General features: G+C 50.5%; 1 protein-coding gene across 1 annotated transcript in view; it reads right to left on the reverse strand.

Annotated features, from left to right (window-relative positions):
- Window positions 1-2,075: 2,075 nt before the first annotated feature.
- The window catches only part of ACE (angiotensin I converting enzyme), a 59,676-nt gene continuing 39,796 nt past the window's right edge, over window positions 2,076-21,955 (reverse strand). Inside the window, exons 9-25 of the mRNA XM_019548471.1 lie at window positions 21,361-21,505; window positions 19,899-19,997; window positions 19,295-19,417; window positions 16,511-16,722; window positions 15,738-15,874; window positions 15,263-15,421; window positions 13,829-13,916; window positions 13,060-13,203; window positions 10,772-10,963; window positions 9,682-9,779; window positions 8,739-8,911; window positions 7,790-8,013; window positions 7,110-7,254; window positions 6,576-6,674; window positions 5,338-5,460; window positions 4,018-4,205; window positions 2,076-3,119 (exon numbers count right to left, since the gene is read on the reverse strand). Coding sequence (XP_019404016.1) covers window positions 2,935-3,119; window positions 4,018-4,205; window positions 5,338-5,460; window positions 6,576-6,674; window positions 7,110-7,254; window positions 7,790-8,013; window positions 8,739-8,911; window positions 9,682-9,779; window positions 10,772-10,963; window positions 13,060-13,203; window positions 13,829-13,916; window positions 15,263-15,421; window positions 15,738-15,874; window positions 16,511-16,722; window positions 19,295-19,417; window positions 19,899-19,997; window positions 21,361-21,505 — 2,534 coding nt within the window. The 3' untranslated portion in view covers window positions 2,076-2,934. The remainder of the gene's footprint in view (window positions 3,120-4,017; window positions 4,206-5,337; window positions 5,461-6,575; window positions 6,675-7,109; window positions 7,255-7,789; window positions 8,014-8,738; window positions 8,912-9,681; window positions 9,780-10,771; window positions 10,964-13,059; window positions 13,204-13,828; window positions 13,917-15,262; window positions 15,422-15,737; window positions 15,875-16,510; window positions 16,723-19,294; window positions 19,418-19,898; window positions 19,998-21,360; window positions 21,506-21,955) is intronic.

Genomic DNA, 21,955 nt, shown 5'->3' on the forward strand with positions numbered 1-21,955 from the left:
TGAAGATGTTTGGACTTCCCATTTCCTGGGAAACATTGTCTTTTCATTCTGATTCAGAACCCAAGGAAATTCCTGCAGGACAGAAAGTCTGCTCAGCTGGCTCAGTCCCCGGCTGCAGCTGAATATGGTGGCGCAGGGAGCACTGCACTTCTGCCTTGCAGTGTCTCAGAGATCATGATGGACATGCCTTCTCCTTGAGAGCCCAGCTCCCTTTCACACCTTCTGGACTGGCCTGGGCCCTTAGAGGGAAGGAGCAAGAGGCCCCACATGCTCTTGCCCTGCCCTTAATGGGATTGGTGATATTAGTTCCTGGTGGGTGTATGGAGACAAGCACCCTCCACACCTGCCTTGTACTCATGTAAATGGCATCACGAGGGTGTAGTGAACGGGACTGCAAAGACTCCTTCACACCTGTGCAGAGGGCACACAGAGTGCTGGCCAATTGTAATCCCTGGCATAGGGACATGGGGGACACTCCCAAATGCAGTGTACAGCTGGCAGGGGGCAGCCCCCACATCTCTCCCATGTTCTGTGAAGCACCATATCACTTCACAATGACTTATCATGGATGACTCCAGGCTAAGTTTTCCTGCTCCAAGCCATCTAGGCTTTTTTCAAATTAGGGGGTGGAGGGTGTGTGGTGTTAACTTATGGAATTTTTTAGGTACTGGTGATGGAGGGGTCTGACAGGGGAGGGGCCACTCTATACCCTCCCTACTTCTTGCACATTTCCTCTAAAGCATCCACTGCTTGCAGGCACTGGGGATGGGCTGCTGGGCTGGCTGGGCTCAGTATAACTCTTTTGGCCTTAATTACAGACAGTGGAACAGAGTTCCTGCCACAAGTGGGGTTGTGCCCAACTACTCCAGCATTTCAGCGTGAAGAATGAAAGGAGAGCGTGTTCATGGAAGGAGCTGTTTGCAAGACCACACCCTTTCACACTGGCTGGCAGGCAAGGTAGCCTGAGCCAGCACAACCAACCCACGCTGAAGACCCAAAAGGAAATTTTGGGATGGAAGTGAGAAAGAACACAACCCCAGTTCAGCACAGCACATGAGCATATGCTTTTGCCAGGGGCATGAATGGGTGCAAGCAACCAGGGCTTGAGTCTAAGAGGTCCCAGTCCAGGGAATCAGGAATAGGCAAGGTCAGGGAAGCAAAGGTCTAGACTAGAATTGCGAGTCAGGGGATTCGCAGCAAGTGAGTCATGAGGCCAAAGTCTGTAAGGGACTGGGACATAACTGGCCCCCCTGGGTAAAACCATAGGCAAAGGAGTGGGTGTTAGAAACAGGGGCAGGGATCCAGCCCTGCATCACTAGCCAGGGGGTCTGGAGAAAGCAATTACAACTGTATGGGATCAGGATGGATGTGATCACCTAGCTAAGCCACAAACCAGGAGCTTGAAGGACATGGAACATGAACCAGAGGGAGTCAAGAAGCTGGCTAGGCAGCCTGGGTGCACTGGAGTGCAGTCTGGATCCAGGAACAGGCAGGCAGGCACCCAGATGAAGTCAGGAAACAGGACCCAGGGCACAAGGAACCAACCAAGGAAATCAGAAACAGGAAGTCAGCAGCCCCAGGCTAGATAAGAAAGTACCTGTTCTGTTGAGCAACTTGCTAGGCACTGAAAGGGTGGCTGCTCAAAGTAGGCAGACACACCCATCAGGTAACTGGGGCCAGGTGGGGGTAAATCAGGCTCCTGGCAAACAGGTGGAGTCAGGTAATTAAGGTCAGCTTGTGGCACTTTGGCTAGCCTGCTGCCTTGGACCTGCCAGCTTTACTTGAGGCATGCGAGTAATCAATCCATTGACTTGGGAGTTAAAGTTAGACACAGACTTCAATGCATTGTTGAAGCGGGGAAGTCTACTCTGTGGGTGGGGGCATGAATAGAAGGGATGAGAGGGAAGGCTTGAGATGGGAGGTCCCAGATGACAGTTGTGGGTATGGCGCAGGGGTGTGGTGAGCTGGACACTTGTTTTTATTGCATTATGTGCAACTTTTTGTAATCACCTCTGTGGCCACTACGCACCCCAACTTGCTCCCATGCTTCCCTCCAGCAATAACAACTACAGGGCCCTGGGAGAAAACATGACACTTTTTATTTTCTTCCATACAAGCAAACAGTCAGCAGTGGCTGTGCTGGGAGGAGAAAAACTGTCAGGAAGCAAACAGCTCCCTTTGCATTGAACACACCCCACTGCCAGCATGGGCCTCTGGGTCCCCACCATCAGGGCTGCAGAGGTGGCACCTGGGATCCTGTCTGAGCCCCCTCCCCGGCCCAAACACCTTTAGGATTATTAGGGAATTCACTGATGCAACATTGATTAGGACTGGCCAATCAGCTGGAGGTTGAGCTGAAGCCCCATGACCCCGCTTGTCATCTCAAGTAAATTTTCCTCCTGGACTCCAGACATTTATGAATAAATAATTACCTTTCACTTGGCTCTTGCATAGTCAAAGAGTTTTGACCTGATTGGAAGAAAAAGTCCTATGCACCTGTTGGCACTCTTGCCTCAGCTGCCCATGAGGCAAGTGAACATGTTCCACCTGAACCAGGATCATGTGTGGGCACATGTGCGCACACACACACACACACACACACACACACACTTTGCATAATGCAGAACTCTTTCTTTCTCTCTTTCTCTCTCTCAAGCACACACACACACATACATACACACACACTCATATATGTAAGGCTCATGTAAGTGCATAGGCCATACACATACACAGTAGGCTCACACAGGTACCCATATGAACTTTGCATGCACGCTCCAGGCCCTTGTGTGTGTGCACACACATAGAGGCTGCAGGCTAATGTGTACACACTGCACACACATGTCCTTTGCACACATACACACGTTAGTACTCATGCATGTGTACAGACACACATGCACCTGGCACACACAGCAGTGAAATGGGAAGGTGAATCACTTATTTCAGTTCCATTTCTGAGCTGGATTTGTAAGCCCTCCGCCTTGCAGAGTAGCATTTGACTCCAAGGACAATGGTGGACAGAAGCAGGACCAGTCCCAGAACAAGCAGGACCCACTGGCCAGCAGTGGCTTGATTGCGATCCAGAGACATCCCCAGAAAATTGATTGTCGAGTCTGTTCGAGCTAAGGGAGGAGGAAGAAGGAAATGGGCTTTTGAAGTCATTTGACTGGCAGGTATATCCATGTGCGGTGGTCAGACCTGCCTTGGGCAAATGGAGTTGGCAGTCATACACAGGGGGTGCTTGACTGGGGAATGGAGCGATACAGCAGATACATGCCCCAAGACAGGACAGACAGCTGGGTCCCTCACATAGCTTGGGCACCTGAGCAATGAATGTTTTAAAACAAGCCTCTGAAGGATTGGGAAATATGTAGCTAAGGGGTTTGCCAGGAACATGTCTTCCTGTACAGGAGGAGCCTTTGCAATACATTATCCCCTCCAGAGCCAAGTGAGGCAGCCTGCAGTGCTATGAGCTGGTAATGCAAGCATGCTCCTGGCCACCTAGGTCCATAGGTGCAGGCACTTCTGCTCTGGCCTGTTGCTGTCCTGATGGGGATGCATGGATTCCCCTTCCCACCCTCTTCAAACCCTGGAGAAGGATTGAGACGGAAGTGGGAGTGGGTTACTGGATGGAGAAAAGAGTCAGCTGCACTGGCCCAGGATGCCCCTTGCAGAAACCCCACCCCTATACCCTGACCTAATCTAAGGAGGTGATGCCACTTCTAGGGGCTCCAGGGCTTAATTCCCACCCGCCTTTGGACTTGATGGCTCTCAGGGCATCAGCTCTGGCTATGGGTGGGTGTTGTAAAGACAGCTTAGGAGAAAGCAATGCACACAAGGAGTGGCAGCACCAGCTTCTCCCATACTCTCTGCTCCCCAAGGAAGGAGACAGAACAGTGGCAGCCCATTCAGTTTGAGGCAGTGGATTTGCCCACAAGACTGAGCCCCTCAGATGTGACCCCCGCTCCCTGTGTCCGATGGGAGAGAGGTGCTCAGTCCTCTCACTGGGGCTGGGAGTACCTGCATATGGCGTCCAGTCATAATCAGACCAGCCCAGAATGTCCCCATTCTTCTTGTTCACATCCACCAGCCAGGTCATCAGCGGCTCGAAATACATCATCAGGGCATCTGCAGACATGTTGGGCTGCCCGGTGATAAGCTGCATGGCCTCTGGCCAGGGTTTGCTAAAGCCCAGCTTCAGGGCATTCCTGTGGAAGCAGAAGCAGCTTCATCAGGCCCCGCGGCAGCAGGCTCTGCCCAGAGGTACTCGCACTTGCTAGTGGCCCTTGGAGTCTACTCTGGCCCCTACTGTTCAGTGCTGGGCTGTGCCAAAGGCCTCCTCCAGAGGGTACCATGATGACACACAGGAAAAGCCTACTGCAGGGGGATGAAGGCTGGGTGCAGGCGGGCAGATGTGGGGTTTGGTCTGGGGCACCAGCTGATTCCCTGGAAAGTGTGGTGTAGGTGCTGATTCCCTGGTAGGCAGGCTGGCTAACAGGCTTCAGGTGGTGTGAACATGGAGCTATAACTCAGGGAAAGCCCCCTTAGTCCTTCTCATCCCTCAGCCCCCACAGGCAGATCTAGATACCAACAAAAAGGGAATTTGGGGTACCTCGTTAAACAGGAGCCTGAGTGCTTGCAGAAGCCAACTTCCCATCTAGTGGCAGCTTTCAGTGTTGCGACCCAGCTGCCCCACGTGTGCAGACAGGGCTGCCTCCTCTGTGACAGCAACTGGCACTAACTCACGGTGGGCAGGCAGCTCCTGCCCTTCCCCGAGGCACTTGTGAGACCCTCTCTCCTCCACCTCAACTCCGCCACGTGGCAGGGAAGGAGGACCAGGTGAAGGACAGAATCTAAGCAGTGGTGCCCAAAGCCACTCAAGCTCCAGTGGCCACATTAAGGCTCCCCATGTCAGTAGCTGGGGTAGGGGTGGGCAGGAGCTCAGGGCAGTTCATTGCCTGCCAGGAGCAGCACTTGACTCTCATAGCACATGATCAACATTTAACACTGCACCTGCTCAGGGCTAGGCTGCAGAAAGCCCAACCCCTCCAAGGTGTGCAGGCTTTCAGCTCCTGCTGAAATCCATTGGAGTCAGGTGCTTGAACAGGTCTGAAAATCCTGACCACAGTCACTTTCCCAGGCAGTCACTGGGGGATCTGGGAACAGAACCTAATCATCTGGCTCCTCAGTTGCCTACCATCCCATCATACAAGTGCAAAGCTCTCAGGGGTTAGCAAAGAGTTGTGAAAGCTGGATTATGGAGCTAAAATGGCTGGAGACCCCTTGGGAAGTGGCCTCTCATTGGAAGTGACCCACATTTCTCCCTGCTGGCATACTCACCCCAGGAGGGTCCCTGCCTCCTTGGACTTGTAGATGTCACACTTGTACAAGGGGCCAGTGTGTCCAGCTGCTTTGCAGAGGGCTTGGTGGAACTGGAACTGAATCACAAAGCTGACAAAGTACCTGCAAATGCATTAGAGGGAAGTAAGTGGGACTGGGCTGCATAGACAGGCCACCTCTGCTGTTTCCAGGTCAGGTGGAGCAATAGCCTGTTCACAGATGTGCAATTTGCTCTGAGTTGCCAGGGGAGCAGACGTCCACATCCACATAAGTCTTCAGCTGGGCCAGAGAGTGTGGCTACATGGATGTGCGCAGACACATGCAGAGCTGCAGTCCAGCAGAAGCCACAGAAGGAGCTGAATGCCCAGCAATGTAAGGAACATAGCTAGGCCTGGCCCAAAGTGTCACATTGTGACCTGCAGCCTTACAGGGCGCACATCATCAATAACTGAGCGCTGGCAATGCTGTTAATACAGCCCTGAACACTCAACACTGCAGCACCAGACTTTCCATGAGTCACTCATCCAAGAAGTATCTGCGAGCAGAGAGGAGCCCCCCTACAGCCAGACCTGCATAGGGTAAGTTCTGAGTGCTGCATGTCCATTTCTGAGCCTGATCTTCAGGGGCTATGAGTTTTCCCACCCCCTTGGTGTGGAGGAGGCATCCTAGCGGTTCACACTTTCTGCTCTGCAAATTCCCCAGGTGTCAGCACCAAGGTTGGTTGTCCTGTTGGCCCTGCTCAGGACCATGACTTAAGTGATGCAAGGGATCCAATATTTATTACTGGACACACCTAAGGCCCATCATCTCCACACGGTGCTCTCTTTGCAAACAGTTTGTGCCAGCATATGACTTGCTATAATTGCTCTGTAGTGTCCCCCTTCCCCACAGAAGTTTATAGGTTGCCCATGATCCTGCAGCTCAGGGGGATTGTTATCCATTAGGGTGACATTTAAGCATGAACATTTCTGGTGCCCATAGTTTTTATGACTTGACTGTGGGGAAACTTCAGCCCAGAGGCCTGGTGCATCCCCATTAGGTGAGGATCAATAAGCCCATGTCTGGTCCACAAACTGGAGGTGCATACACACTTCCTAGGCCTGTCCCACACTGTCAGCCCCTTTCCTTGGCCACTGTTCCCCACCCCTCTCAGGTTCTGGGCTACCTACAGATTGACTTAACACACTCTCACTTGGCTCAGTGTGGAGGACGGGGTGCTGACTTGCACGATACTTTACCTGACATACGGCACATTGGCAGGGATGTGGAACTTGGCACCAGGATCAAAATCAGCTTCTGACCTGGGCACAGGTGGGCACAAGCCCTGGTATTTCAACCTGCAGAGGACAAAGAGAAGAGTGAGGCTTAGGAACCTCTGTTCAGAAAGAAAAAGGAAGCAAGAAGCTTAGTGTAACTGGGATAGGGGGCATTTGGGGCAGGAGGACTGGAGAGGGCAGCAGCTAGAACAGACCAGTGTCAGTAAGGGGTGGGATGAAGTGGCCTGGCAGCAGGTGGAGATTTAGTCAGTCTCCTGGAGGCTGATCAGGTAGAGTACAGGGCTGTGGGCCTGCAGCAAGAAATGGGAAGGAGTGTCATGCACTATCATATCCCACTGGAAGGAGGGACCATTCACATATATGGGGAGGGTTTATCCAGGCCAGGGCATGGCCATGGCTTAGAGTGAAGTCCCTGCCCCCAGACAAGAATAGCTATGTGCTGTCCAGGAGTTCAGTTTTCTGCAACCCCTCCAGCTGATGAAGCCCAAGGAGGACCTGAGGTTCCACCACTGTTGGTTATATTCATCTTCCTTTATCCGCCCGTCAAACACCTTCCACCTCCACTGGTCCATAAGGTAGCCAAAAGGCACAAAGGCAATCTTGTCCAAGGCCATGCTCATCAGGTAATTGATGTCACTCTCTGTGGAGTGGGAGAGAGGATGGGAAGTTGTTAAGGCAGTACTCATCCCAGTCAACGGCCTGGTAGCAATGCCACTGCATAGATCTGTGGAGAACTTAGGAGGGGTCCTGCAAGACATTGCCATCAGTGACCCAGCACTGCTGCAACACAGTGTAACACACTGTGTCCCTGACACCTCCCCCCAGCTTTGTTCTCAGAACCAGGGCAGTCCATACACTCCTTCAGTCTCTGATGAATATCAAAGGTTCAGAGCGAGGAAGCAGCCAAGAGTACAGGTATGCCTGTACCTCCTGGTTGTAATCTTCCTGCCTGAACATCCCACTCGCCCCATCCTGGAGGGGAGATGACCAGATACCTCCATGTTACTGAGCTGCTTCATTGTCTGGCAAGGGTATGTGGAGGATGTGAGGCAGCCCATTCCAAGTAGACAGTTTGTCTCCCATGACTTCCAGCATTGCCCTGACTCCCATGACTGCCTTAGCTTGCTGAGTCCAAGGGAGACCTATGGAGTGGTCATGGGCTTGGCTGAACTCACCCATATTATCCTCAACCTGAGGAAGAAGGTTGATGCTGTGCAGGTGCTTAGGGGTGGAGACTGACAGGGCCATGACATCCCCAATGGCCTCATGGAAGCCAGGGTTGGCTCCATCACGGAAAGATATGGGCTGGTCCTTGTACTGCAGGAAGTACTGGACGTGGCCCATCTCATGGTGCACAGTGATCAGGTCATCCATGTTCACCACCGTACACTGCTTAATCCTAGAACACAGAGGTCAACAGCTAGCATGAGACAAGGGTGAGGACAGACAGAGAGAGATAGAAGATATGGGGGTGGAGAAGGGGTGCTATACCTAGACTCTTTCTCACTCACATGTACTCACACAATGAGTCATTCCCCACATCAGTATCCCTGTCCCAGGGGCTGAAGCAAAGTTCCTCTATGGTCCTGCAGACATGCTGGGCTGACAGCCCTGTGCTGCAGTGCACAGTTTCTCTCTGGCTCTTCTGGTGCTCTGCTCAGATCCTTTTGCAGGCAGTGATGAGCTGCACCTGCCTGCTGCCCTGGACCAAGGCTATGACACTGCTCCTTACCCTGCTCCATCTCTGGGCAGGGAGGGCAAACCCGGCCCTGATGCTGGATTTGGCAAACAGGCAAAGCTTCAGGTATGTGCCAGACAGCAGTAGGCAAAGAGCCTGCAGGTCAAGGAGCTGCTGGGAGTCTTCTGGGCACGCCCAGGAGTTCCACTGATGCTTGATGGGACCTAGCTAGTCACAAACCAGTATGACAGCCACCTGGGTACTAGCAACAATGCCAAATTGAGTGCAGTATTGTGGGCACTGGTGCCAGCCTCCAGGGAATGGGAGTTGCAACAGCATCAGGCCTTTTGGCCAAGGCTCTAGCTAGATTCCTCTGCTTTGCTCAATTCCCACTCTCCTGAAGGGCATGGTACCTCCCAGCCCTTTCCCTGGCTCCCCAGAGGCACCTGAAGTCCTTGCGGTTGTAGAAGTCCCAGGCTGAGGCATGGCACACCACTTCCCGCCCATCCGATGGCTTCGCAATCATAGACTTGTTCCAGAATTCCTGGGGCATGGGGATCAAGCCCAGAGAGGTGAAGAAATTGTCTGACTCCTGAAACATCCTCTTGGGGGTCCAGTTCTGCACAGACAGTGAAGACCATGCATGAGAGTGGGAGAAAACACAAGGGCTTTGGCAATCCCATGAATGGCAGGAAGCCGGAGCTGGTATCACAGCTCCACTTCTTGACTCTGGAGCTTAGGCTGTGATCCTGATCCTCTTGGGGCAAAGTTCCTATTGTATGGGAGCAGGATCTCGCCCTCAGAACAGTGAGTGAAGGGGAGGGCAGAAGTGAGTAAGCAAAGGGAATACATTTTGGAAAAGGCTTGGTGCAGAGCTGGGGCTGAGCTCTTATAGTGACCAGAGGTGATGGGGAAGAGGATGTCAGTGCACAGACTTATCCTGGGGGGGAAGGTGTGAGGGAAGAGTATATTCTGACTGTGGGTGGTGAGCAGAAAATGCAAGATAGCTATTGTGGGCTCAGGGACTTCCCTGAGACTGCAATCTGTGAAGCTGCCTAGGAAGCTGCAAGTGACACGAACCACGAGGGGCTCCTAGCTTGTGCCTAACACTGACCATTAAAGTCTGTTCTACCTCTAGGCTGGACCTAGAAGGATCCACATGGCCTGATTATTAGAATGAATTAGTAGAAGAACTCGACTTCTCTGCAAGATCCTGTCTCTATAGCTTAAAAGGCTGTCCCACTGATTTCTGGTTTGTTTTTGGGTCAGTGTGAGAAGCGTGGGGCCTAGTGAGCAGAGAGCACACTGAGTCCTGGGCTGGTTTAAAGAAGAAGGGTGGTGGGCATCCTATAGAAAGGAAAATGCATTAAACAGTGCAAGCTCACTAACCTGGCTTTTCATGGCTGGGGTGGCATCCACTTTGGTGGCACCAGGGAAAGGTGTCACCAGATCAAAAATGGCAGACCATGACTGGGCCCACATGTTTCCTAGAGAACCCAGGAGGGGCAGAGAATCATGGAAAAGAGGAGAAAAAGAGAAAAGGACAAAAGCAAATGGTTATTCCAAATCCTTTAATAAGCCAGGACATCACCTTCCTTGGCTATTTGTGAAGAAGCCTAAGGGCTTCTGTCAAAGCTTTGCCCTCCACCAAGACAGCACGATTTCTGCCCCTCCCTAGTGACCTTCCTACCTCCCAGTCTGAGTCCCTCCACAAGCCCCAAACATGGCCCCGTTCCCAACATAACGTGACTGCAAAGCTCCACTGCTGTACAACACAGATCAGTGAAGATTTGGCATAAACCAACCTAACTGCACTAGCACCAGTGAGAGGATGGAGGGTCTAATCGGTCAGAGCACTGGGATTAGGGCACTTGCCAAGGGGACCTGGATTAAGCTTTCTGATCTGCCACAGACTGTGTGTGACTCTGGGCAGGTCACTCAATCTTATTGTTCCTCTGTTCTCCATCTCTGCAAGGGGGGAGCATGGCAATACTCTCTCACTAGGGTGCTGGGAGGTTCTGGCCATTGTTTTTTGAGCACTCAGCCCCAACAGCAAAGGACCTGGGATCAGCAATAATAGAGCTGTGCTGGCTTCCACCAGGCTTTGGTTTGGCTTCAAGAATCCAACATCCTATCACTTAAAGCAGGTGACCACAAATCAGGACCCCAAGGTCCATCTTTGGGACCTGCCACTGACTCCCTTTGTGGTTGTGGGTACATGGCTTAGGCTACAATGTTCACACAAAGTCAGGATACTGGGACTGCATTTCCTGAAGTGCTCAGCACCTGGCAGTCTCCCATTGACCTTGGTGCTTTGTACAAGCTGAGCCCAACGGTGGCACTGAGCTTTGGGGAATGCTCTGTCCTATAACCAGTGGTCTGAGGTTCAGGCAATAGATGCCTTTAAGACATCTGTGCCCTCTAGGGAATGCCATTTCCCAACAGAGAGAAAGCCCATCCATGCTCAGCAGGGCCTTACCTAGCAGGTGGGCTGGGATGGGGCCCTTCAGGTTGATGTACTCCTTCCCATATTTGTTGTAGAGGGCTCGGCGCACATAGGCATGCAGGTTGAGGTACAGGGGCTGCAGTTGCAGGTAGAGCTTCTCTAGGTCCTCTTCAAAGGTGGGTGTTTCATAGAGGGATCTCCAGAAGGCACCATTGTCTGCATGACCTGTCCGAAGGCAGGATGAGAACAGAAGCCATTGGAACTCCCTGATCAGTGTGGGGGGCACATCTCTGATACCTCATTTGCGGGATGAGAGGTTCCTGATCATGCCCTGCTCTTGGACCATTGTGGCTGGTCCCAAACTCTTCTTCCTAATTTGTCTGCTTTTCCCACTGTAACCAGGCAAAGCCCTAATGTTCACATCCCACACTGCCACCCTGACTTACCTTTGTCAAAGCTCATAGTCTCAGCCCACCAAGCACACCAGCAGCATTACTATCAGCCGCTGAGAATAGCCAGGACTGAATAAGTGGTTCTCATCTTTTTCAGACCTGAGACACCCCTCCATAGCTCTTCTGAATTTAACAACACCCAGTTGGGAACCAGGGGCACCCAACACCAGTTGGGTTCCAGGGGCATAACTAGCTATTTCTGCATCCTGGGCACAGATGTGGGGCAGGGACGGAGTTGTGCTGAGTAGGGGAAGGAGGGGTGGAAGGTCCAGGTACAGTCTTACCCTGCCACAGCCTGGGCTCATCCATGGGCTACAGGCTTATAGTGGGAACCTGACGTGAAGTCCCCATGTCAGCCTCACTCACCCTCTCCTCCATTAACCTTTTTACAGGTGCCATATAGGCAGGTCTCATCTGCATATAGGTTGTGGTTGAAAAAGCCTTCATTTGGCTGTGCTGTGAAAGGGTTAACAAAGTAGCTGTTGCCTCACAGTAATATGGGGGGTAGAGGGGAGGGAAGTGCAGGAGGGGCCAGGCAGCAAGGGGATCCCTGACTCTGGCCAGGCAGATTCATCTGGGTCTCTGGGTGAGCCCATGCCACGCACTGACCCCTGCTGCCAACTTAGGTACTGTCTACCTCCATTCCAGCATCCTTACCATGTCTGGTGCCTAGGACTCGTGCTCCAGTCACCAACACCTCTCTTACCAGGAGGGGGCATGTGGGGTGGACCAGGAAAGGCTGCAAGAGAGGGGGTCCTGCTGCAGCTGCTTCCTAGTCCACCCAGCATGCCCCTCCTGGAAACAAAGGCATACTGTGCAGCTCAAATTGGCCACAGCAGCACTGCTGGCTCTGTGACACCCTTGAAAAGCTTTCACATAACCCTGCTTGAGAATAGGGTGGCTCTATTGATATGAAACCAGATGCCTTTATGTCATAAAGGCATTGGGTTTTGTACCAATAGAGGACAGAATAGCAGAAAACCAGAATGTCCTCTATGATGGCCATCCTACTTGAAAACCACTGTTGGGAGTTGTCACCAGGGACTGAACATGTCAATTCCAGAACTACAAACACAACCTGATGTCCCTTGAGCCAAGGGAGCAACCTCAAGAATCCTCCCCTATAACAGACTCATATGCTCTGAGGACCAACTGTTGGTGTATATCCCAGCCTGACTAGAGCCTGATGGCTAGGGAACTCTCCTCAGGCTGAGGAAGACCCAGGACCCTCTTCCTGAGCTTTGCAAAAGCAGCCATGTTTCAGGGGATTGCCACACTTCTCCAGAGACTGAAATTACTTGGCCTCCAGGGTAAGGTGCCTGCTTTCCTCATCCTCTATTGTGCCTTATTTTTCAGTGATGGGGACATTGCTAGTAAAAAATTGTTAGGGCGTCACTGTGTGGAGGTCCCTTCACATCACTTGGCTACCAGAGGTGCAGAAAGAACAGCAGCTGCCAAGGATCTTTCACAAGATAACACAACAAACCCTGAAGTCCTGACTCAACCCCTGACTCTGGGAGGTGCTGAACCCTTCCAGGAAGCACTGCGGACCCAGTGAAGTCAATGGGGCTTGCATGGCACTCAGCACCCTGTTTTCAATAAGCCCCTGTGATCCATTTGCCATTAATCTCTATTAGAGCAGGATCAAACTTCTAGGTCTTGTTTGAGGCCCAAATCCTGAGCAGTGCTGAGTACCCATAGATCTGTCAGACTTCAGAAAGTTTTGTCTGAGTAAGGGACTCATGAGAGAGTGCAGGGAGCTGGTGGCCTGTGGCTGTAGGAGAGTAGGGAAGCAGAATGGCTGAGAGCAGCTAGGCTTGTGAGGGCCATCTTCCACTGGAGAAGCAGGCACCACAATGGGAAGCTGACCATTGAGTCTGGCTGCCTTGTTGCTTAGCTCCACATATCTCTTGTATTTGGTTCTGATTTGATTCCCAGAGGCATCCCGCCAGCCCTTCCAGGCGAAGAGGAGCTCATCATAATCCCTTGAGGTGGCGAGGATGTTGGTAAGGTCTACAAAGGGAGAAAGAAAAATGAAACTCACAGTCTCCCTGCTGTGTACCTTCCCACTGTTGGACAGACCCTGGAGAGGCCTGAAGATCTCCCTCCCCCGTCTACCCTGGCTTAGCACAAGAGCACAGCTCCCAAGGCTCATCCCCTTCCCAGGCTCCTTTCTGAGAATCCTTCCATCGTAACCCTCTCCACATGCCCATAACACACTTGGTGAGATGACTGTTCCCCAACAAAGTTCTCCCTCTGCTTTTCTTCACCAGGTCTCCTACTCCTAAAATCCTCCTGGGAGAACCATCACTGGTCATAGTTTCCTCTATTTTCTATGGTCACCTATGTTTCACATGCTCAGGAATACAACCTCATCCAGCAGGGGACATGCCAGTTCTTACATGGCAACAAAGTAGGCAGTGGCAAATGGTGCCAGGCCTGACTTGGTCCTAGGCTCCTCTGGGTTTTAGGCTTTGGAGCTAAACATCAGAGTTTAACATCAGAATTACATGGGCCTCTAAAAACATTCATGACCTTCCCTCCCAGTTTGCTGCCCTATAGGTGGAGGTTCCTTCTTTTCTAGGGCATCTCCAAAGAACTCAGAGAAAAGTCCTCCGGAGACTTTTCTACAACTTACCAGGATCCAGTGGATAGCACTTGTCGTTATCCTTGCAGACCTTGGCTATGCTGTATGTGGTCTCCATGTCCGAGAGAAGTTGGTTGTACTGAGAAAGAAATTGGATCACATTAGACAAGGATTCCTGCTTGCATGGTAGGAGATGGGAATATGTCACTGCCCACTGACTAACGCCAGCTACCCTGCTCTAGTGCCTGCCATGCAAGAACTCCAGACACTGTAGGGACATGAATGAGTTCAGTCTCACCACTACCCAAAATGCAGACCTGTGTGTGTCTTGAAGTGAATGCGGATGTGGCTGAGGCACAGACAGAAGAAGCTTATCCAGACTCAATAAATGAGTCACAGAGTTATGGGCCTCATTTCCTACCTTGCAGAGTGCCAGTAACCCTCACATACCTCAGAGCAAGTGCACCTACAGCACCGACTCAGCCATATGGGGGTTAAGGAGAAATCTTCATGAGGTGCCAACAGAATAGATCCAATGAAATACAGCTGGCAGTGCCACCTCCGCACAGAAATGGTGGTAGATGCGCTCCCCCTGCCCCACTCCTCTGTATTCATTACACTACTCTCACTGTTTTATTAACCATTTGTTGACTGTATCAGAACAGAAGATCCTGGATCTCTTTACGATGAGATTTTCAGATTGACATGCTTGGGAGCTGAGAGAAATATTTCTATACTGAGCATTGACTTGCTCACTGTTACTTTTTAAATTTTCTTTACAGCGAGTGAAAATAATTTGCATTTTAATAGGGGCAGGTGCTTTTTTCCTGAGCCTTCCAGAGCCCACAAGCCCCAATCTTTCCAAGACTCCAGGCTGATGGGTAGAAATGATTATGGCTGCATTATATTTGTATTGCCATATCATTCATAGAAAGAGATTGAGACAGAGGGAAGGACACTTTGTGCAATCACTATCTGGATGGTGAAAAACACATGATCTCAGATCACACAAAATACAAGCTGGGGCCCATTATTTGATCTCAACTGGAACCCTGTGATCTCAACAGCAACCTGGGATCAACCTGTCTCTACATCTTTCTTCAATTCCTTCTTCAACTCTCTCATCAATGCAGGGCCCAGGCACAGCCCTCAGGCCAAATGCAACGTGGAGAACTTTGCAAAGCAGCCTAGAGGACCCCTCACTCTTCATAGGAGGGTGCTATGGGAGAATCCAGGCCCCAGTGTGCCTGGATGTTGGGATTTATAGTCTTTGGAAAAGTGCTTCCTTAGAGGCAGAAATGGTGTTCACCTCTGTTTGGAAAGCAGTTAGTGCACTCTCTCCAGGGGCTCCCCATGAACCAGGTTGGCAGCTACAATCTGCCCCATGTTACACAAGTCAGGAGTAGATGATAGGCTCCTGAAAGGGCCTTTGGGTGGACATGTTTGGCTGCACTTTCAGAGCACTCTCTTGCCAATCCTGCTCACCTCCTCCAGCTCATCCTTGGGCAATGCAGCCCTCTCAATGTCGCTCAGCTTCTTAAGGATGCGCTTCACGCTCTGGTCCTGAAAGTCAGAGTAGTCGAATTGCCGGGCCTTCATGCCATACTGCAGGGTGTGATTGGACATCAACAGATTCTTTTCCAGCTGCAAGACCAAGAGGGGATAGCAGAGGAAGTGCCCCATGGGGCTCCATCAGACACAGGTCACTGTTAAGGATGCTGCAGCATGCAATGGGCATCTAAGGCATTTCTTCCCCATGACTGGCCAGGGACCAAGTCTAATCTGTAAACAAGGAGCAGCTAGGAATGTCTCTCGGCCATGGGCAAGGATACTAGAGGAGGGTATCTCCTGACATGTGGATGAAGCTCCCTGGCAGAAGCAGAGGCTGCTCTAGTTTTCTGTGTTGTCTGCCTGCCTTTGCTTTCACTGTCAGACTATTGCCTATAGCTTGTTTTCATACCATGATCTGCTTATTGTGCTCAGTGATGTCGGTGTTGTATGTCCAAGATGCTTCGGTGTAGGCATTCCACACCACTTCAGCTGTTCGGTTGTACTCTGCCAAGAATATTTTAGCTTGTGCTTCATCCGCTATTTTATCTAGGAAGAGATGGGGGTGAAAACACAATGGTGAGACAGGCAAGAAAACTTTCCCCTCTAGAGAGCAACCCCTCTTCAGAAACTCCATGACTGAGCCCTTCCCAGCACTGGAGGCACAGCCTGGGAATGTGATGGAGACCTGGGAAGTATCTGGATTCCTGTCCTGGTGGTCCCTGAGAGAGAAGTGATAGGAGAAGCCAGCAGGCAGGTGGGAGCTGGTGGAGCATCTGTCCTTATTCATTTGGACAGGGCAAGGGGTCAACAGGACAAGTACTACATTCTAGACCCTCCCAATCAGCCAATCAAGAGACAGCACAGGGAAGATGATCTGTTACGTCAGGAGGACAGGGATTACTGTAACAGAATAGACCATAGGTCCCTTCAGCTGTGTTTGGCCCATGGCATGTGATTAATACTGAGGTGAAGTACCTTGTGAAACATGATTGCACAGTGATCTCTAGACCTGAGCTGATGACCAGTCTATGTTGCATTCTTTCTCCCTAATCCAGCACACCATGCACCAGCAGATATTGCATGTGCACATGGATTAACAATGTCGCACTCCATCTGTCTCTGCACCCCTTTCAGCCACCCCAGACCCAGCTCTGGGGCAAAGAGACAGCGGGGGAGCTTTACCAATGCCCTCAGGGTAGCCCTCAGGAACAGGTGGGCGCCACTCAAAGTCTGGCCAGCCCAGGGTTTCCTGGGTCTTGTTGTTCTGCTGCTTCAGCCATTCTGTCACAGGTTTGAAGTACTCCAACAGTGCCCCAGCATCCATCCTATTGGTGCCAGTCATACTGAACAGGATTTCTTGCCATGGCTTGGAAGAACCAACTTTCAGCATCTCACTGCAGAGAACCAGAATAAGAAATGCCACTGTGAGACACTGAGAGGGGCAGGGCCAAGAACCACAGACCTTGGAGCTTTGCAGAGCAAAGGACAAGCACTCAATTCTCATGGCCACTGTCCATACTAGGCATGACAATGGATGGCACTACGTAAGAGTTCAAGGACTCCCTCCACTCAAGCATTGGCTAATGGTTAAATTGATCACTGCTTCAATTATAAGACAGTGATCCCTCTGGATACCAATGGTCCTATGCTGCTAGGAAGATGACACCGTCCACTCTGCATTTCCTTTCTGCGTTCAGCTCTCACTTTGTAACTGCTTTGGGACAGGCCCCATTTCCATTTGATATCATGTGCAGCACTATGAACAATGTCCCTGGATTAGCAAATCGGCTTAGATTTGCAAAGTTCCCTAAGGATTTTGTTATCTGATTGATATTAAAAGGAGTGGCCAGGTGGCTGTTACAAAGGACTCCGCTTATTTGCTTGGAAAACAAGTCATTCAAGGAAAGGTGATGCCTCTGAATGCCAACATGCAGTCAGTCTCTCGTGTAGATGCGGCCAAGGGTGATCTAGGACTAGCTATGCCTACTACTATGGGTATTTTCCATGATTCTGGGCTTTGCTGTTTGCCACATGGGGCCAGGAGCAATTTTCCCCTTCCCACTGCTACATGTGTCAGGGGTCTTTTTGAAGTCTTCCTCAGATGCATTGGGTGTTGGCTGCAGCCACGGCTGGGGATTTGGACTGGGGTCTGCCAGTGCTCATGCTAGGACTTAAACCCAGAGGTTCCTGGCTGAAGCATCTTGCCCCACTGCTCAGGGTCAGACTGATACCCATATTTGGGGTCAGGAAGGATTTTTACCCCATAATAAGATTGGTATGGGCTGTGGGGATTTTTGCTTTCCTCTGGAGCGGGGGTGGGGAGGTGGGAGATGGGAATGACCCTCCTCCTCGGATCTCTTGAGCATATTTTAATAACCTGTGCAGCAGCAGGATATTGGCTGCATGTTTCCCTTGCTTTACCTGTGACAGATTAGGTTGTTATGTCTTGTAGCTGTGTCAGGGTTGATTATAATTTTGCTAATAGGTTAGACAATGGATTTGAATAAGATAACTTGGATAGGGATGTTCCTGCCTTAGGCAGGTGGTTAAACTTGATGACTTCTGGGGCTCCTTTCCAGTTCTACTTCTCTATGATTCGGGGTCAGGGAGTCCTTGGACAGGTAGCATTGTCTAAGGACAAGACCCCTTTAAGAACTGACATCTACAAGGAGTAGAGGAGACAGAAAGCAGCTGGGAAAGGGTCTAGTGGTTTTCAGCAAAGGCTGGAAGAGCACAGCTGAAGATGACCCCTCCCAAGGGTGATACTGGAGAAGACACCTGGGGATTAGGCTCTGAACCCTGCAGCCTAAGCATGGAAAGAACATTGCTTGTGATACTTTCTGATCATATAGTTGATGAATATGTCTGTGCACTAAATGAAGGGCCTGGCCTGACTTCAGGCTGTGGCATTAGTTCTTCACATGCTGGGGAAGACAGGACAGCAACCTATGGTGGCTTGGAAAATCCCATCCATGAAGCATAATCACCCAGTGGCTATTTCAGCATTGGCCTCCTGCTTTCATTGGGATCCTGTGTGTGTGTCACAGCAGCAGGACAGACAGACTGCAGTGCCAATTCTGGGCAGCAGCCTATGCCTATCAGTTCAAAACACACACAAACACAACTGGCCTGTCACCTCCACACTGTCCTCAGGACTCCTTGCTCCTGGAGGCTGGCTTGCCAGGCATGGAGCGCTGCTGCTGCTCTGGGCACATCTTTCCCTGAGGACCCAGGGGACAAGTACAGATGGTTCAAATAGCATTGAATCCTCTACCCTGCTGCCTCACTCAGATCCCAGGTGGGACAGAGTTTACCCTGCAAGGACCACCGCCTCAGGCAACCTAGACATATGCTGAGATGCCTGAAGCAACGTTGTCAGAAGTCCCCACATACTAATTTCAAGGGTGACTGAGGTACGCACAGGAGAGTAAGTTCTACTGCCTTCCTGTGAAACTCAGTTCCTACATGCCTACATCAGTGCTGAAAATGGCACTTGGGCTCCCAAATCACTTCAGCATCTTTGAACACATCACCCCTAGACTCTCTGATTTGCAGAACACCCACACAATCCCCTGTCTAAGAGTCTGGAAGCATCTCCTTTCTCATAAACACCCATCCCATTTCCTGTGCTTGGACCTGGAGCAGGGACCTCTGGTTTTAAAAACAATAATTCCAGCACTTGAATTAAAAGCAAGTCTTCTCCAGTCAGTCCTTCCATAGGAATAAAGAGTATCCCAGCCCTTTGGCCCCAGAATGGGTAAGATCACCATATACTTCCCAAATGAACCATTATACCAGGGATATTTATGGGGAGTTGAGATGATGCTTCTGAGAAAGGTTGCAGTCTGCCAGTGGGATTGTTTCTATTCTTACTGCTGGAGCAGGGACTCTGATCTGAGTACTTCACCTTTGCCTCCCAGATGCCTGTACACATACATTCACCTTCCCCCTCCCTATCCCTCTCACCTGAGTTTTGTTCCAGCTTCTTTGGACTGGTAGATGTCACAGGTGTGCAGGGGGCCTGTATGGTTGGCAGCTTGGCACAGGGCTTTGTGGAACTGGAACTGCAGGATGAAGCTCACAAAGTATCTGCAAAGAAAGCAGGTGTCACAGCATGGGAAACTAAGAGATGGGCCCCAAGAGTGACTGTAGCTGTCTGCCTCTGGGAGAAGGTGCCAGCCCCTGACAAAGTACGTCTGGGGGTTGTGATGCCCTTCCCTATCATCAGCATTTTCTCATCTTTTAAATCACTCTGAGCAACAAAGAGCCCTCATAGGGTTGGCTCAGCAGCCTGATGAGACCGCTGATCTTTGAGCTTGAACAGTGGGTTTTGCTTTGATGAAAGGAGTGAAATGAGGGCACTTGGGCCAGAGGCAGGTGCTGCATGCATTTCACAGGCTCAGTCCTGTATTGTCCTTTAGTCCCTGCCCTTGCAGACCTGGGCTCCTCACACAACCCTGTCCTGCACCTCAGCAATAACCCATGGCCTTCCCCTGCCCTTGCATACCCTGCCCATGCTGTGCCCTGGTTCTGACAGTAATGTCAATGTTGCCACTTGCAGCTCTCCTACCTGATGTAGGGTGTGTTGGCAGGGATATGATACTTTGCACCAGGATCAAAGTTGGTTTCATTCCTTGCAATAGGAGGACATATTCCCTGATATTTTGTTCTGTAAATAAAGGGAGGAGAGTGAGGGGGGAATAATGAGTATTTGCATGAGGCAGAAAGAAGGCAACAGATACATCAATGGTTAATGAGTGCTGAGTATAGAAGGGTGACAGGGAAGGAAAGGGGAACACAATGGAGACAAGCTTATGCATATCTAGGTAGGAAGTCATAGCACATAGTTCCACCTCTCCTTCCACGTGCTCTCTAGCTTTCTGTCTATCCATCTGCCCATAGATCTACCCACTTCTCTATCTGCACATAGAGGCATCCTAAACCTGTCAGTCTATCCACCCACCAACCAACATATCAGGCTATCACATACATACCCATGTATCTATCCATTCACATACACATCCATTCGTTCAATCAGCTGCCCATCCACCCACCAACCCAGACCAAGGATGAGCTGTCTTGTGTGTCTTCTGATATTCCCAAATCCCGCAACACAGATTTGGTCACAGGTCTTTCCACTTCCAGTCCCAGCCAGGCATCAGGAGAGCTGGGGCAGTCATACAAGTTGGCCAAAGGTGATGGCACCCTGAAAGGGCTCGGTGTGAGGTCTGGGGCAGTGCCTTGTCTTCTCCAGACAGGTTCGTTCCTATGTTCTATGAGGAAATGTTACTGGTGTTGATTTTATTTACTCCATCTCACATCAGGGAAGAGAGTGAAGAGACATGGGCAGCTCAGGGGGTATCACAGCCTGTTTTCACTGCTCACCTTTCAAATAATCAGCAGCACAAAGCTTGTCCTATTCACATATTTGTGCACATCTGAGTGCTCATACATGGCACACTCACCAAACACACATGTATATGCATGCATGTCTAATATACATGCATGCCTATCATACACACACCAAACAACCTTGAGGTAAACAGACTATTCCAACTTTTCTCTGAGCCTAACCTGCATAAAAAGAACAGTTCCAGACAGGAGATTTTACCACACCTTTAACTCTCCTATGAAATATGAACTTTCATTTCTTCCTAGGAGAACTTTATAATCTTTTCTCCTATGCCTGAGAAGGGTGCTTGTGCCCAAAAGTTTGCAATTAAAGATTTTGTTTGTTGTTGCAAAAATCTAGTTGGTGTAATAAAAGATATCCCCTCTACCATGAGTTCTGATTCCTTTTGTCTCTAAGACCAATACAGCTACAACCTGGATACATATCATGCACATACATATGCATGCATACTCAGAAACCCCATGCACATAGGTAGATACCTGAACAATATACATGTGCAAATGAACACACATATAAGCATGCACTGTACATTCCTCTGGACACAAAAGTGCTTGGACACACTTGTGCACTCATGCATGCACACACAACAAATACACACACACAGCATGGTCCCATTTACCTCAGGTACCACCAGTCATAGTTGTAGCGGTTTGGTGAGGTACGCCCACTGAAGACGTTCCAGCGCCACTGGTCAATAAGGTACCCAAAGGGCAGGAAGGCAATCTTCTCCAGGGCCATTTTCAGCAGATAATTGATGTCATTCTCTACAAGAACATCAGAGTTTAATCATGTCAGGAAAGGGGCTTTGCTAAAGGCAGGCTTTTATCCAGGCTTCCCGGAGAGAGCACCCAGCTGCCCCATGGCAACTCAGAGCTCGTCAGGGCTTCCCCTTGGACAAGGAGTGCAGGATCTGTAACTAAGACTCAGGGTTTGACATGCCCCTTTCTATCACTAATGGGGGCACTAGATGCTCCTTTTAGCTGGCCTGGATTTATGGTGGGAAAAGCAATTAACATGGACCTGGCCCCTTCCAGCTGTGGTAGTGGTTCATGCCCATTTTCCATTTGTGTAAGAAACAGGGCACACGGCATAGATATAGGGAACCAGGCCATATATGTCTACAGTAGGGGTGGATAAACTATGGCCCACTAAGGGATTTTGTCCAGCCTGCGGAGGGTCCCATGGTCCCATCTGGCCTAAATGCAAGGGACAGC

This window comes from Crocodylus porosus, unplaced genomic scaffold, assembly GCF_001723895.1.
Source record: "Crocodylus porosus isolate Cpor-Errol unplaced genomic scaffold, CroPor_comp1, whole genome shotgun sequence".
Lineage (NCBI taxonomy): Eukaryota > Metazoa > Chordata > Crocodylia > Crocodylidae > Crocodylus > Crocodylus porosus.